The 15,481-nt window shown below is 33.5% G+C and overlaps 2 protein-coding genes across 4 annotated transcripts; both read left to right on the top strand.

Moving 5' to 3' along the window:
• The first annotated feature begins 369 nt into the window (after positions 1–369).
• LOC109810795 (VAN3-binding protein) lies at positions 370–4,618 on the top strand. 3 transcript variants are annotated; one of them, XM_083059454.1, is made up of 7 exons: positions 370–789; positions 1,111–1,218; positions 2,170–2,617; positions 3,063–3,311; positions 3,487–3,536; positions 3,759–3,816; positions 3,956–4,618. In XM_083059454.1, exons 1-7 carry the CDS (start codon positions 442–444, stop codon positions 4,177–4,179), a joined length of 1,485 nt encoding a protein of 494 aa, XP_082915580.1. In that variant the 5' UTR covers positions 370–441; the 3' UTR covers positions 4,180–4,618. The 3 variants fall into 3 exon arrangements, with proteins under 3 accessions (XP_082915580.1, XP_082915579.1, XP_082915578.1); XM_083059453.1 differs by having other exon boundaries at positions 1,108–1,218; XM_083059452.1 differs by having other exon boundaries at positions 1,099–1,218.
• Positions 4,619–7,788: 3,170 nt separating this feature from the next.
• Positions 7,789–11,814, top strand: CLH2 (chlorophyllase 2). The gene is made up of 3 exons (XM_020354781.3): positions 7,789–8,002; positions 8,109–8,263; positions 10,979–11,814. Exons 1-3 carry the CDS (start codon positions 7,876–7,878, stop codon positions 11,654–11,656), a joined length of 960 nt encoding a protein of 319 aa, XP_020210370.1. The 5' UTR covers positions 7,789–7,875; the 3' UTR covers positions 11,657–11,814.
• The last annotated feature ends 3,667 nt before the right edge of the window (positions 11,815–15,481 follow it).

Below are 15,481 nucleotides of genomic sequence, written 5' to 3'. Positions count from 1 at the left end.
TTTTTGTTATTTTCATATTTTCATAAACTTTATCTTTTAATTTTATATTATTATCTAAAATCATTTTAAGTGACCAGTGGTATATCGATAACAAATTCTTATAATTTATTTTATTTAATTTAAACATGTTATTACTGTAATATATATATATATATATATATATATATATATATATATATTTTATCGCATATTTATTTTTATGAATCTTTTTCCGAGGTCCAAAATTGTAATTATAAAGTGTGGGTGGGATATGGTAGTACTAGTATTTGGCAGAGAGAATAGCAGCGAGCAACAAGAGTCGTTGATGAAATTCTGGGGAAGATCAACGGTGCGAGCATCTCTGGTGGCTCTTTTAATAGAACTCCTTCTTCCCACTCTCACTACAAAACCTCTCTCAACATCCAACAAAACCTCTTCCCCTTCCGACCCGAACCCCAAAAAATGGAAAAGGAGCGACCCGCATGGCGACCCGACCCGTTTCACGCTAGACCCCCGCCGGAGACGCCGCGCGACCCCATGGAGTTCCTCTCCCGGTCGTGGAGCGCCTCCGCTCTCGAAGTCTCCAAGGCCCTCTCATCATCTCAGCAACTTCCACCTTCTTCAAACAAAAACAACAACAACAACGTTAACAACAACGTTGTTGTTTGTTCTAATTACTCCAACGCCCCCGTAATACTTGAAGACATAGCTGGTGAAGTGGAAGAGTCTGCAACCGTTTCTGGCAACCCTTTCTCCTTTGCTACCTCCGAAACCTCTCAGATGATCATGGACCGCATCATGTCCCACTCCGTATGTTCTTACTCACTCTCTCTTCTTCTTTTCCATGCTCTCACTTAAATCATGTTTAACTTTAACTTTACAATTATCTTAATTTCAAACGCTACCTCACCAGAATTTCCCTTGCTTAGTTGCTTTTATCATATAACTGGTTGTAAGGCATGACCATTGGACAAAGACTTGGTTGAATGACTTGATATTAATTTATTATTTGTGTTTGTATGAGTATTTATGGAGTTATTTGTATGACAATGAAAAACGTTTTTATGTTAGTTTTGTGTTTTGATGGTAACAAACTGAAGAGAAATGGGTGGTTTTGAGTTTGGTCAGCAGGAGGTATCGCCAAGGACCTCAGGAAGGCTCTCTCACAGCAGTGGACCTCTTAATGGCTCCCTAACAGATAGCCCACCGGTTTCTCCTTCTGAAATTGACGATTTCAAGGTAACTATGTCACTCTCTCTCTCTCTCTAACCGACAACCATGTTGTTGGGTTTTTTAATGAGTTAAACTTTTTGGTTGGGTACAAAGCACGAACACTGATATCACTGCACACTTGGAACCAACCAACCAAACCAACCATGTAGTTTCACCTTTCTCTGTTACCAACAAAAACAAACTTGGATGACACCCAGAGAGAGTTTCGGGCTTTTCTCTTTTCATTTTAAAATGCAAAGAAGGATAATTAGTACTTGTTTTTGTTTTCTTGCTATACAAAAAAAATTCACCCAAATTACAACTAGTTAACTAGAAAAGAGTGGAAATTGGCCCTGCAAAAATGCAATATTTTCGTTTCAGGCCCTTGTGTCTGGGTATTATTATTGTTTCTGTTCAGTTCACAATGACAAAAGCTGCACTTGTTTGTTTCCATTACAAATTTAGTTACAAGGTTATCCGTAGCCACTAGCTTGTTATTTCTGGTCCCCTCTTTGTCAAATTGGTTAACAACACCAATCAAAAACCATTCTTGTGATTCCTGATCAAGAAAATTTGCATTAATTGCTGATGGACCCCTCTATCAGGAAAATTGGGAAAAGGGGTTGAACGCAACCATAGGCATAGGCCAAAATATAAATAAAGATAAGTACATTTTTTTGGCAGTGCCACACCAACGTTGTAGGTTACTTGTTCTGTTCTTCAGAACCACAGAGCCTATTGTTGAACATCTTGTACTAAATGGACAAAATAATATTTACCGATTTTAATAATGTTTTAGTTATTTAGAAATAGATACAGAATTGAGTCAAAGAAAAAATAAATAGACGCAGAATTTTCACTGACACGACAAGATCCATTGCGGAACACAGTTTATGTTTCAATACAAATTGTTGGTTATTTTTATTTATGTTGTTGCTGAGAGTGAGAATGGCCCACCACATGCAATTTTCTTTGCAGTATAACCGTTCCAACAACAACCACAACACCGCCAGCATCATTACCGGCTTGAACGGTCAATACTGGGGTGCAGGTGGCGCCGCCGCCGCCGCTGCCGGCGGTGGCAAGACGGTGGGTAGGTGGCTGAAGGACAGGAAGGAGAAGAAGAAGGAGGAAACCAGGGCCCACAATGCTCAGCTCCACGCGGCTGTTTCGGTTGCCGGTGTCGCCGCCGCAGTTGCCGCTATCGCCGCTGCCACGGCCGCTTCGTCAGGCTCCGGCAAGGACGAGCAGATGGCGAAGACAGACATGGCGGTGGCATCAGCGGCGACACTGGTGGCAGCTCAGTGTGTGGAGGCTGCCGAGGCCATGGGGGCCGAGCGTGACCACCTGGCCTCGGTGGTCAGCTCAGCCGTGAACGTGAGGTCCGCCGGTGACATCACAACATTGACAGCAGCGGCGGCCACCGGTATGTCCATGACTCTTTAATTACTTGAAAATGATACAGTTTACATTATATCATATAATACTATTTTAAATTTAGTTAGATATACATAACCTATGTTTTATGAATTTATATAGTGTATTTAAATTAAATTCAATTGCTTTTCTACTAATATGTTATCTGTATGAAGGATTAAAGAAAGCAACAAGGTTCAAATTTAGGCATTAAGCTCACACAATAGTTCTTGCTTTTCTATCATTCATTTATTTTTTATTCCTTTTTCTATACTAGCATTTTAGAAATATGTCCTAAAATTGAAAAGGACAAGTTTTTACATCTTATTCTGATGTACATGCAAAATTTTCAGGTTACATTACTTCTTGTTTGTAAAATGTATCTTTTTCTGTCCCTACATGGGATTTTTTGGTGTTTTCTTGTTGAGTAAGGTGTTCATGGCTTGAATTTGCAGCTTTACGTGGGGCAGCCACGTTGAAAGCGAGGGTCCTTAAGGAGGTTTGGAATATTGCAGCTGTGATTCCTGTGGAAAAGAATTTGGGCGGTGGCGGTGGCGGTGGCGGCGGCGGCAACGGTAACGGTAGTAATGGTAGTTCTAATAGCAGTTTCAGTGGTGAAATTGTACCGGAAGAAAATTTCTTGGGGATCTGTAGTAGAGAATTACTAGCCAGAGGTTGTGAACTTCTCAAGCGCACACGCACCGGTATATTTCCTGAAATTTCCTTTATGTTCTTTTTTTCACATAATTGTGTCATGATTTATGTTGTGTCAGTTGAGTAAATGACATCATTAGTGAAGAAAATTGTGTTATGTTTTTTGAATTGCTTGTGTTTCTTCCAATTTTTGTGTATGATGATTGGAAAGTGATTTGATTGCAGGTGAACTCCATTGGAAAATTGTATCCGTTTATATAAACAGGATGAACCAGGTGACTTTTTTTTCTCTGATTCAGATTATGTAGTGTTAATGTACTTTTTGCCAATTATTTGGTCATCAATTAAGAGTTTTGATGATGAGTATGAAGCTGGTTGTGGAAAAGGTTGTAAAGTGAGGGCGCCTAGTATGGATCGATGTGATGTGATCAAGTTGTTTTAGTATTCCAAGAAATCTGCGATTGCAATAACACTTTGGGGGCTCTTTTTGTGGTCAGGTTATGGTGAAAATGAAGAGCAGGCACGTTGCTGGGACCATCACAAAAAAGAAAAAGAGTGAGTGAATTACTTTTGTCCCATTCTCCCTAATAATTTAACTGATTCGGAGGTGCATTTGGGGATTTGTGAAAGTCATTGCAAAAGAATCAAAAGGGTTCTTCTTTAAGTTTAATTCGAAACCCCCTTTTTGGCACAGATGTGGTGCTTGGAGTGATCAAGGACATGCCGGCTTGGCCTGGTCGCCACTTGCTTGAAGGTGGTGAGAACCGTCGCTACTTTGGTTTGAAAACCGTGATGCGTGGTGTTGTTGAATTTGAGTGCAGAAACCAGAGAGAGTACGATGTGTGGACTCAAGGGGTGTCAAGGCTTCTCTCTATAGCTGCTGAGAGGAACAACAGGAACCGAATATGTGGCATTTGATTAGGATCCAATGATCATGGTAGTAAGTATGATATATAGTAGGTCTTTTGATACATGGTGGGGTTTTAATCCAAATGTAAAAAAGGGTAAATTGAATTACTAGTATGGGGGGGTTTCTTAGTTTCTTTAATCTTGGGGGACACACATGAATATTTTAATGTAATTTTTGAATGGGAAAGTGAAGGCACTTGAACCAAAGTGAGTGAAAATCATGTGAACCTTGGTGTTGTTTGTTTCTTTTGCTGATTTGGAAAGAAAAGGAGTATCTTGGACCGGGGTAGTCAAAAGAGAAAAAGAATGAGGCACGTTTGAGTCCAAGTGTGATAAAGACAAAGGGTGGTTTATGTGCTTTGTTTATGCATGTTGATTTGGGCTTTCCCTCATTGGATCCCGAGAAATAGTTTAAGGTTTGAGCTAGAGCCATCATTGTTTTCGATTATATTCTTCCACTTTGGTTAAAGTAAAGTGCTCAACAAATATATAAATCTGCCTCGCCCAATATAGCTGAGAGCGATGTCGCATAGGTAAATTCTTTTTTCTTCTTTTTTAATGTTTCTTTCTAACTCTTTCTATGAAATTCTTCTATAAAAAAAGCTTGATATTTATAGATTTACAAAAATTTACTTTGGGTTTTTCAACAAATTGTTAAATCTTTTTGGTAATTTAAAACATCTAATATGTTTTTTTTTATACATAATGTGTGCTTTCATAATAAAGTTAAAGTCATCATACCAGCGAGAGAATAAGAATACTCGTTTGCTTCATTGCAAATCTGACCATAAATCAAGAAGATAAATGGAGGATTACCGGAATGTTTTTGAATCCTGAAGCAAACCTGACCACAAATCCAGAAGATAAATGGGGGATTACTGGAATTTTTTTTTTTGAACGAGGTTCAAAATATATTTATGTTTACATTCTAAAAGTGATTTACCAGACTACTTTTGTCTCTTTTGATTGCAAAATATCTTGATTGTAGGGTTAAGAATCATGGTGCACAATATTGCCAATTGATTCGCTTTTCACAATCAAAGTTGCTATGAGTAGATTTCTTTTCAAGCAAATTATATATTTACAGTAACACTTTTCAAGGGATTATACTTTCAACCTGCTTATTTTGTATATGTCTTCAGAGTTTGAACCCTCTATTAAATTAATAAAATGCTTAGTTTTTAAGGATATTGATTAAGTATTAAAAGTAATTTTTTTTATTGAGAAATATAAATATTTCATTGAAATTAACAAAAGCACACGAGAAATGGAATTAAATTGTGTGCTAGTGATTTTTGAAATCTTTACACAAATGGTTACAAATAATTTCAAAAAAGCTTTGTCCAACAAAGAGAGTGATAAACACAATAGTGAATTTATATTATAGTTCACTTAACTTAAACTAAGTTTAATTATTTCATTAACCAACTTTGATTACAAAAATATTCCCAAGATCATTTTTACTCATACAAACATGATTTTATTTGAATATTACTTAATTTAAGTGTTTTCTTTTTTATATATATTTAGTCTTTTCTAGCTTTCACAAACAAACAAAGATTAAAATATTACTAAGTCAACTCCAAGAAGGAACATTTGTAAACTTAAGCACAAATATAAGTTTACTTTACCTACCTAAACATAAGTCTATTTAAGCTTGTATATCTATTTGCTAGAGAACAATGCTTATCACAAAAAAAAGAGAGTAGAAGGTAAAGATTAAAAAATATTTGTTTGAGTAACTAGACAATGTATGTTTTTATTTGGTCTTCATCATGTTCTTTATTTATAGCGTCATTATGATATATCCATTTAGAGAGACGCTAGGGATGTAAATGAGTAACAATTCACCTGTAAATTTGATCTATCTTAACCAACCAAATTACATTTTTGCATGTTAGTTTGGATCATCAGGTTAAGTCGAATAATTTTTATGTTACTCAATTATAATTGGGTTGGGTATCAAGTCAAGGGATTTGTTTCCTGATGAACTCGAACCAATCCAACCATTAAACTAAAAATACTATACTCAACACAATTTATAATATACACTTTTGCATATATTTAATCATACTTTTTTTTTACCAAATATTGTAAGAATGAGTTGATTGAAAAAATTAAAGAAGGCATACAACAAGGAGAATGATTTAATTATGCTTGTTATGTAATTCAAAATTTGTTATGTTAGTGACATAATGTTTGTTTAATTAGGATATTTATGAATTTTCATATATGATTGTTTTAATGTTATTTATATTTTGAGCCGTTAATTAAAATTTGAATTAAGTATCTCATTTTTTCTATTTTTTTCCATTTTAAAACATGTTAGATTAAAGGATGATATGAGAGCCCTCAAAAAACTATGTTTTATAATGTTAACAAACTTAGATTTTTTTTTTTTAAAAAGATATGTATATAAAATCATATGCCTAAAATAATATATTAAGATGCTTTTGAATGATGAAATGCATAGTAACCTCTCAAACAGAATATTTCATCAGTAATTGAGATAATTCAATATAAAGATACCTTATGTGATTTGACTTGCTTTATCTTCATTTTTTTAGACTTATGCTACTACTTTGTTGTTTTAAAAAGGTGTTGAGTTTTTGGTTAATACTATTCAACCCTTTCCTAGTATATTTTTTTTTTCTTTCTACAACATGTTTCTTCTTAGAGTATTGCAATAATATCAAAGTAAAATATGATATTTTAGATTAGATCATGTAATTCATGTCACTATTAAGTAAGAACTCTAATGCCTAGGAACCAATTACAAAAGAGAAATGATAGACCCAAACAAATTCAAACAATAATTTGTACAAAATCATTCTTGTGTATTCATTGCAAAAATTGTAGAAAGTTGAAAATCCAACTGTCATGTTTCATAGTTTAGGAAATTAATTAACTCGCACAAAATTAAAAGGCCTTCTAATATATTAAGGTTTTTTTTAATAATTTTTTTTACAAGTACAATGTTGCACTCTCCATGATTTCCAATGCAATTTCTCGATAAAATTCTTCTAGGTAGTTAATTAATATAACATTTAACCTATTAGCTTATTAAGTATATTTTAAAATCTAAAAGTTCAAATATATAAATATAATATTCATAAATTGATAAACATATAATAAAAACTATGTATTAATTTCTATACTTAATAACTCGACTAAATGTTATTTTTAATAAATGGTATTTAATGTTATTAGATAGTCAATTTTACTTAAAGTATAGTAATTGTAATGCATTTTAAATATAATATATTTATTAAATTTGATAAATGTTATACATTTTTTTAGACGTGTGACTTTTTAGATGAATTTATATAGATTAAAAAGTATACGATAAAATAAAATATAAATATTAGAAAAAAAATTCTAGAAAAGTATTGTGTCCAATGATTTTTTATTATTGAAATTAGAGAATAATTTTAAAAAATAAGAAACAATGGTACTCTTAGTTTTTGTATATAAAGTGAAGATCCCAATTTAAGTTGAGAGAAGCACATAGCCTCAGACATCTATTTGGGCCTTTGACTTTGGTCCATTAAAAGTCCACCAATAATATCTCTGCTCTATATGCATAATATCTTGAACCGAACCAAACCAAAATATCCAAAATCTGAAGTCGACAAGGCTATACAAAAGCCACAAATTTGTCATCTAATTCTGCAGCAAAAAGTAAGGATTGCAAGCTAAGACGAAATGAAAAACTTAGCAGAAACTCAACAATCAGTAATGTGTTCTTATTCATCAACTAATGTCTTTGACACTGGGAAATACACCACCGATCTGCAAAGGGTTGAACCTGAATCACATGCTCAAAACAATAGTACACTTATGCTTCCCTAACTATCCTTTACAATTAAGTTTTTGCATTTTTTGGTTACACAAAACTCAATTCAGTTCACTGTGTACTTTTTCTTTTTAATGATCAGTTCCACCACCAAAATCTCTCTTGATTGCCACTCCTCTTGAAGCTGGAGAATTCCCACTCATGTTGTTCCTGCATGGCTATCTTCTTTACAATTCATTTTACTCTCAGCTAATACAACACATTGCTTCTCATGGCTTCATTGTCATTGCCCCTCAGGTCAGTGCCTATTCTACACCTTACATAATTCAACAACTACTAGATTTTGCAAAAAACAGTTATAATTAAGAATACCACTTTTACAAGCAGATTAGTGTTATTTTCAGTTATTTTGAGTATTGTTTTCCCTTTCCCTTGGCCAATGATTGGTAAGTGTTTTTCTTTTGTTAATCATCAAAAGCATTGGAAATAGGCAAAACAAAGATTAAAATCTATGTTCACGTCTTCAAATCTAACTAATCCAAACATTAGAATAGTTGCTTCACTACTTCTGCCACTCAGCCACTAGTTAAGATAAGATTTTGATTAATGCAAACCTTTGAGTTAGTGGCTAATGAAGTGATTTTGTATTAGACGCTTGAAATTTCAAGGACTAGATTGGGGGTTTAAATCAAATTGAGTATATGCATTTCAATGAGTTCATCCCTGTCTTGGTCTCCTCTGATATACCTTTTCATTTGAATTTCCTATTGGACAAAGATTTGGGATTATCATTTATTAGAAAAACATGATGATGATGATGATGAGAGGGTTGGTTTATCATGTCATTACTTAATCCTTTTTATCAGTGCCATTATCAATTATTTGTTTACTGCACGAGTATAATGTACTTTTCTCCCCTTTAGACGTAAGGATGCATATCCTAAGCATCATAACAGCATTATAGCCCTGGAACTTTGAACACATAATCATGGGAAATCATTAGAAAATAGGCCTGATTGTGATGTTGAGGAAGAAACCATGATGAGAACTTGGTCTTTGCTAATAAATCGGTTTCTCACCATTGATCCTTTTATACTTTACCCACAACTTTACTCATAGTCGTTAAATATATGTAGCTAACCCTTTTTGGTGCAACCAGCCCTTATGTTTAGAGAAAGGACCAATTTATGTATAGCTAGATATCTTTGATCTGCTACATCATCAAGTGCCAAATGAAAAAGTGAGTTTTATTTGCTATTTATTTAGTCGGCTAAGTTTGAATATGTTTTTGTTTCTATTACAGATGTGCAATTTTAGTGTTCTAATTTTTAATTGAACAATTCTAATTTTTAAAATATTATAATTATGTAATTTTAATTTTTTAAGTATTATAATTATACATTTTTTTACCTATTTAAATTACATACATTGTTATTTTAGTTATAATAAATATATATAATTTATTAATACATAAATAAAAATTATAATATATATAACTTAAAAAATTAAAAAATTATATAATTACAATACAATTAAAATTGTACTATTATAATATTTGATAAATTATAATTACTTAATTAAAATTTTAAAAAATAAAATTTGTACAATTACAATACTTGAAAGATTAAAATTTTCAATTAAAATCTTAGATATAAAAATTACACAATTGTAATATCATAAAGATAAAAATGAATGCAATTAAACCTTAAATTAATTGATGTTATGTATGCCAACCGAAAGAAGCAAGACCTAGAGGAGGGTGAATCGGTACGTTAAGCCATTATCTAACATACAATTCTGTCTCTCTTTTTCATTTAACAGATTACGTCTGTTTCCATTAGCTACATTATTTCTCTTTTGACATTTAACTGTCCTGTTTTCACCAACGGACGTCCTTCTCTTTTTTCTTTTCCAGTTACTCCATTTATATTTCTAAGATCTGTTCATCCAACACAACACTTCAAATTGGTTTAGTTAAATTGGCAGTCACCGTTATTTAGTAGTTTATATTCTTGTTCAGTAACAAAATGTAGAACACCTTAAATATACATAGGGTCTTGCTAACTAGTTTCTTAAGGAATCAATAGCATTTTCCATATGCATAATACCTTAAACTGATATCTAACACTATTCATGAATCGAATTTTTAAGATATGAAGAATTGAATTGAACCCATCCATTTTGTAAAAAGGATTGATGTTTTTTATAAAGTAAATTGATTAGACATTCTTAAAAAACGGATCAGATTTTGCTTAAATTGAATTGTTTGGTTCATATAATTATCTACTTGATGTTCATATATAAATCCATTTTCAAAAAATCAAATTGTCTTTACAAAAGTGGATCTATTAGAGTTTTTTTTTTTCTTTTTAAAACAAATCAAATTTTATAATATCAATTATTATGGATATTTTTCACATCTCATACTAACATCACTCTTAGTTCAGAATTCCATTTAGTACATTCACGGAAATAATGAATCCAGTCACAATTCTAGGATTCTATTTTCACACCATATATGTAATATGTGGAATTTCAAATCTAGAGGGTATATTTGTCAAAGGCACGTACTTGTTTAGTTTGGATGCTGAAGGCATTAAATTGTTGTCCTCGTTTGAGTTCTTTCTCAAAACCAAACTAAATCTAGAAAGCATACAATATAATATCTAAACAGTAAACAAGTAAATACCTTAAGTGGACATGTGTATCTCATAAGAGTTACTACTGTTCCAAGAAAACTCTTCAAAAGGACTACTATCGTAATTGTGAGTGGATTTGAGGACTCAAATTCACTTAATTTGGTTAATTGTTAACCCAACCTAGTGACCTACTTATTACTCTGTAAAAAAAAAAAAATCAATTTCCAATCAATGGTACCTTGACAGACAAAAGTTTAACAATATAGTAGAGTAACATTGAGCTTTGGTATGACATGCTATTAATTTGATTGTTGCTACATAATTACTTGTATTCTTCCTTTAGGTGAAATTAAATGTTGTTTGCACTTGACAGTTGTACACAGTGGCTGGACCTGATACATGTGATGAGATTCATTCTGCAGCTGCAATAACAAATTGGCTTTCTGAAGGACTCTGCAAGTTTCTTCCACCAAAAGTAAGACCAAATTTGAGCAAGTTGGCACTCGCTGGCCATAGTCGTGGAGGCAAAACAGCATTTGCTCTTGCTCTAAGAAAACTAAACATCACCACTAATCTCAAGTTTTCAGCCTTAATAGGAGTTGACCCTGTTGATGGAATGGACAAAGGAAAGCAAACCCCCCCACCGGTTCTCACATATGTTCCTCACTCATTTGATCTTGATATGGCAGTGATGGTCATAGGATCAGGTTTAGGTGAAGTGAAAAGGAACCCCTTGTTCCCCCCTTGTGCACCAAAGGGTGTCAACCATGAGGACTTCTTCGGTGAGTGTAGGAAACCTGCTTGGTGTTTTGTGGCCAAGGATTATGGCCACTTAGACATGCTAGATGATGATACCAAGGGAATTAGGGGGAAAGCTACCTATTGTCTATGCAAAAATGGAGAGTCAAGGAAAAACATGAGGAGCTTTGTTGGAGGAGTCATAGTTGCATTCTTGAAAGCTTACTTGCATGGTGATAATGGAGACTTGTTGGCCATAAGAGACAGGCATGTGAGTCTACCGGTGGAGGTCAAATTTGATTCTTTAGTGTGAAAATCAGAATTATTCATATATCTTAACTTGAAATAGCAACCATTTTTACTCTTTTTTAATGTTCTTATGTTCACTAGTGATAAGACCTTAATAGAATATATAAGTGAAGTGCAATCTTCAACTTAAAATATATATATATTTTTTTTTTGTTAATTTTACATTCAAAATGTTCAATTTATATATTGTATTATATGTTTTATAAATACTTCCACATCGGCAAACGTGTGATATATTAGAAAAAAAGTTATAAGTAAAGTGCATCATGTGCAAGATATTAATTGTTTTTTTTTTGTGCATTTAGTCAATTTTCTGGCTCAAAGAACTATTTTGGACAAATATTAAAACCATTAGAATGGTAAATTCAAGAAGTGACTATGGAGAAAAAAAATAAACACTAGAAGAAAAAAATATGTGTGCAAACGAAGTAAAGGAAAGAAAGAACACAGTTTTTATATTGGTTCATCTCAACCATTGAGACAAAGTCTAGTTCTTGATTCAACTAGATCAAATTTCACTATCTTATCCAAGATACAAGTATTATTTACTAAGCTACTCCTGACTCAACCCTAAGTATTCTTTGATTTATTTCTTCAAACAAATACTCGAGTATTCTTTATACACTAAGTCTCTCCAAGCTTAAACAAAGTATTTTTTTATAGACAAGTCCCTCCATGCTCAACCCTATAACACAAAGTTACAAAGGTTTACAAAGTTGTTTCATCTTCCTTTCACAACTTAATACAACAAATTAAGAACAAGATTTTTTACAAAGAGAAAGAAAATTTGTACAAGACGTTCTCTTCCATATCTCTATCTTTTCTTTTTGAACATCATGCTTATTTATAGAGTAGTGTTGATGAAGATGACCATTGCAAAACTCTTGGGTCTTTCTTTTAAGATTGCTTCGTCTGTCTTCACTTTGGGAACCTTGATGAGAGAAGTATTCGTTGATGCATTAAATGTATTTCACCAACTAGTCACTTCTTATCTGATTAAGGAGGCTAGTTATCATTTTTTGAGCACCAATTAGATAAAATCATGTGTGTGTCATCTTTTGTAGAGTTGAAACAACTTTCACAACAACTTTTCTGTACTTGTAGGGACTTATCTAACATTTTCTAACACAAAGCACATCTTTCTTCTCTTTTAGAGTGGAGTAAGTACCAAAGAAGCCTTTTAAAGTCCGATCTGTTAAGAAAACATTTAGAACGCAATTACTATCCTTTTAGAGATCAATAAATGATAAGAAATTAATGCATGTTTATATTTAATGATTCATCTAAAAGCATATCATCTTAGTGCGTCATTCGTCTTAACTAGAAGATCGTTTTACAAAGATTGCATCTTAATAAAATGTGTCTTAATGAATTTAAAAAACCTTTTCTAATAAAAACATCTTTGTTTATTAACAATAAAACTTTAAGACTATGGGAATCTGAAGATGTCTTTTGATCTAACATTCTCCCTCTTTTTAATCATGACAAACATATGTTTTTAGAAAACAAGGTTTTAATAAAAGAGCTTTTTTTGGACACAAAATATTTTAGTGATTAGACAAAATATTTTCTTTTCATAGAAGACTTTAAGATTTCACGAGAAAAAGTTTGTTTTTATGAAGACAATTTTGAAGGTAACACGATAAAGCAAAGAAAAAAAAAATATGGGAAGTTCATAAAAAAAAAAACTTTTCTTTAGAGTTTATGGAGATATGACGAACTCATTCACACAACGAATATCAAAGCATATATCAATGCAAAAAAATTAATTTTTTAGCAGAGCAAGATTATCAGATCATAAGCATAGTCTAAGAATCAAAACACAAAATATTATCAGAGCATATATCAAAGTGAAGCATTTTGAGTAAACGATAATATTAGAGCAAAGATAAATAAATGAGATTTAAAAATGGATGCTCCCCTTCAACATATGCATGCACAAAAAAATGTTATCAAAGCAAGAAATTTGTTTGACAAATCAAATTGTATATATACGAACGATTAAGTTCAGAACCATGAAATGTGTAGAGTAAAAAAAAATCGGATACTACTTTAATAAAAACTTTTTCAATAACTATAAATATACTCCCTTTTTGACACTAGCAAAAGCCAGGTCAAATTATTCATCTTCGTCTAAGCTTATCTTCAAGTTGAGTCAGGTGAGTAGCTTTTGAAACTTGTGTTCCAAGAATGCTTCCCTTTAGAGTGAGCTGCAAAAAGCTCGAACTAGGGAGCCAATTGTGAGTTGTAGAGCATGGTCGTAATCAAGCTGTGAGGCTTCAGGAGCAGGAGTTGGTTTCAGTGCAGTAGGAAAAAGAAGGACAGATGTAGTTGTTGTGGGTGAGTAAACAAAAGTAGCATCTATAGGTAAAGAAATATGAAACCTAATATTAAAAGGAGAAGACTAGTGGAAGATGTGACATGGTAGAAAACATTCCTGACAAATGGAGTAGTGTGAGAGGGAGCTAGAGAGACTTGATAGCAGCAACCAACAAGGAACATGGGATAAACCTTGTCTGAGCTAGAAACATCAGACTGATGGCATCGAGCGAATCTCATGTACCTCACATCCTTATCATATTGAGACTTTTTCTCCTTCTCCTTGCATACAGAGTGTAAAGTAGCCTTGGGTCTTGAATCGACAATGGTGAAGGTGATCCAAGGATAAATCATGCATATCCTTTGTGGGCCTCTAATCAATAGAGGAAGTTGATGAGGGGTACCTTCAAAACTTAGCTCTACAGCTGCACGCAAATGAAATTCATCTTCAAGCTCGTGGCATAATTGATTGATGAGATGAAGGGTCTAAGCATCCAATAGTGGTGGAGCATAAATGTCCAATGGTCTTTTTTCTGTTTATAGGGTGGTCCAAATGGGTGGTGATAGTATGCTCGTCCCTATAACACATGTTCAAGTACTCATTTATGTTGAAGTAAGGGGATCTCCTAGTAAAATCATACATAGGGGCCTCTCAGTACTTTTTTTTGTGGAATGCTCCTCTAGTAATTGTTCAAGTTTCGTTGCTTCCTCTAAGTCAACACTCTCAAAATCAAACATAGTCACTTGGGGGCACAGTAGAAGCAAATGCTTCTGGTCCCCGAGGGCTTGGTTGCACCAAAGAGGTGTCCACACTCAATAGAATGACCTCAAATGCAAACACTTCAAGAGACAATTGTTCATCTTCAACAACCAAGTCTTTAGTCTTAGGGGCATACTAAAAGACTTCCTCAACAGAGGCAACTGGTTCAGCGTGTACTGCCTCTTGGACCGGTGGTGCAAGAACTGCTTCTTGGATTGTTGGGGTGGCTTCGTCTTCTGCCATCATCTAAATAATAGACGCATCAGTTTAGGTAGGATGAAGACCCTCATCCACGATAGACGATTCTAGCTTAGACGAAGACTAGAGTCTCTAACTAACCCAAATAGATGAATCACTTGTGCTGGTGAGACCTTTGATAGACAAGCGAAGTGTTTCCTCAAGCATTTTGGCCTCTTCAGTAGCTAATGCTTCATCTTTCTTCCTCTGTTCTTCTACCTCAAGCTTAGACAAAACCTTAGTGCACTTGAAAAGCCTTTGCTCTTCCTTTTGAGTTTAAGGTTCAACGAGACCTCAAATCAAGTGTCATTTTTTGGATTGTGGGGGTTGAAAGACTTCTGTTGTAGGTTATGATGGTGGTGGCGAAGACGTGGGTTTTGGGCGAGTGAGACAGAAAGAGAGTGGTTTTTCATTTGAGTCAGATGAAGACTCATGAACATGAATTTGGAAGGGTTTGGCTATAGAGGTTTTGATTTTGATTTTTGGTGATGGAGGAGGAGCTTATGTTTGGGT

This window comes from Cajanus cajan, chromosome 7, assembly GCF_000230855.2.
Source record: "Cajanus cajan strain Asha chromosome 7, NIPB_CcT2T_4, whole genome shotgun sequence".
Classification (NCBI taxonomy): Eukaryota; Viridiplantae; Streptophyta; class Magnoliopsida; order Fabales; family Fabaceae; genus Cajanus; species Cajanus cajan.
Note: the sequence above shows the minus strand (reverse complement) of the source record. Positions and strands in the feature narration are given on the sequence as shown.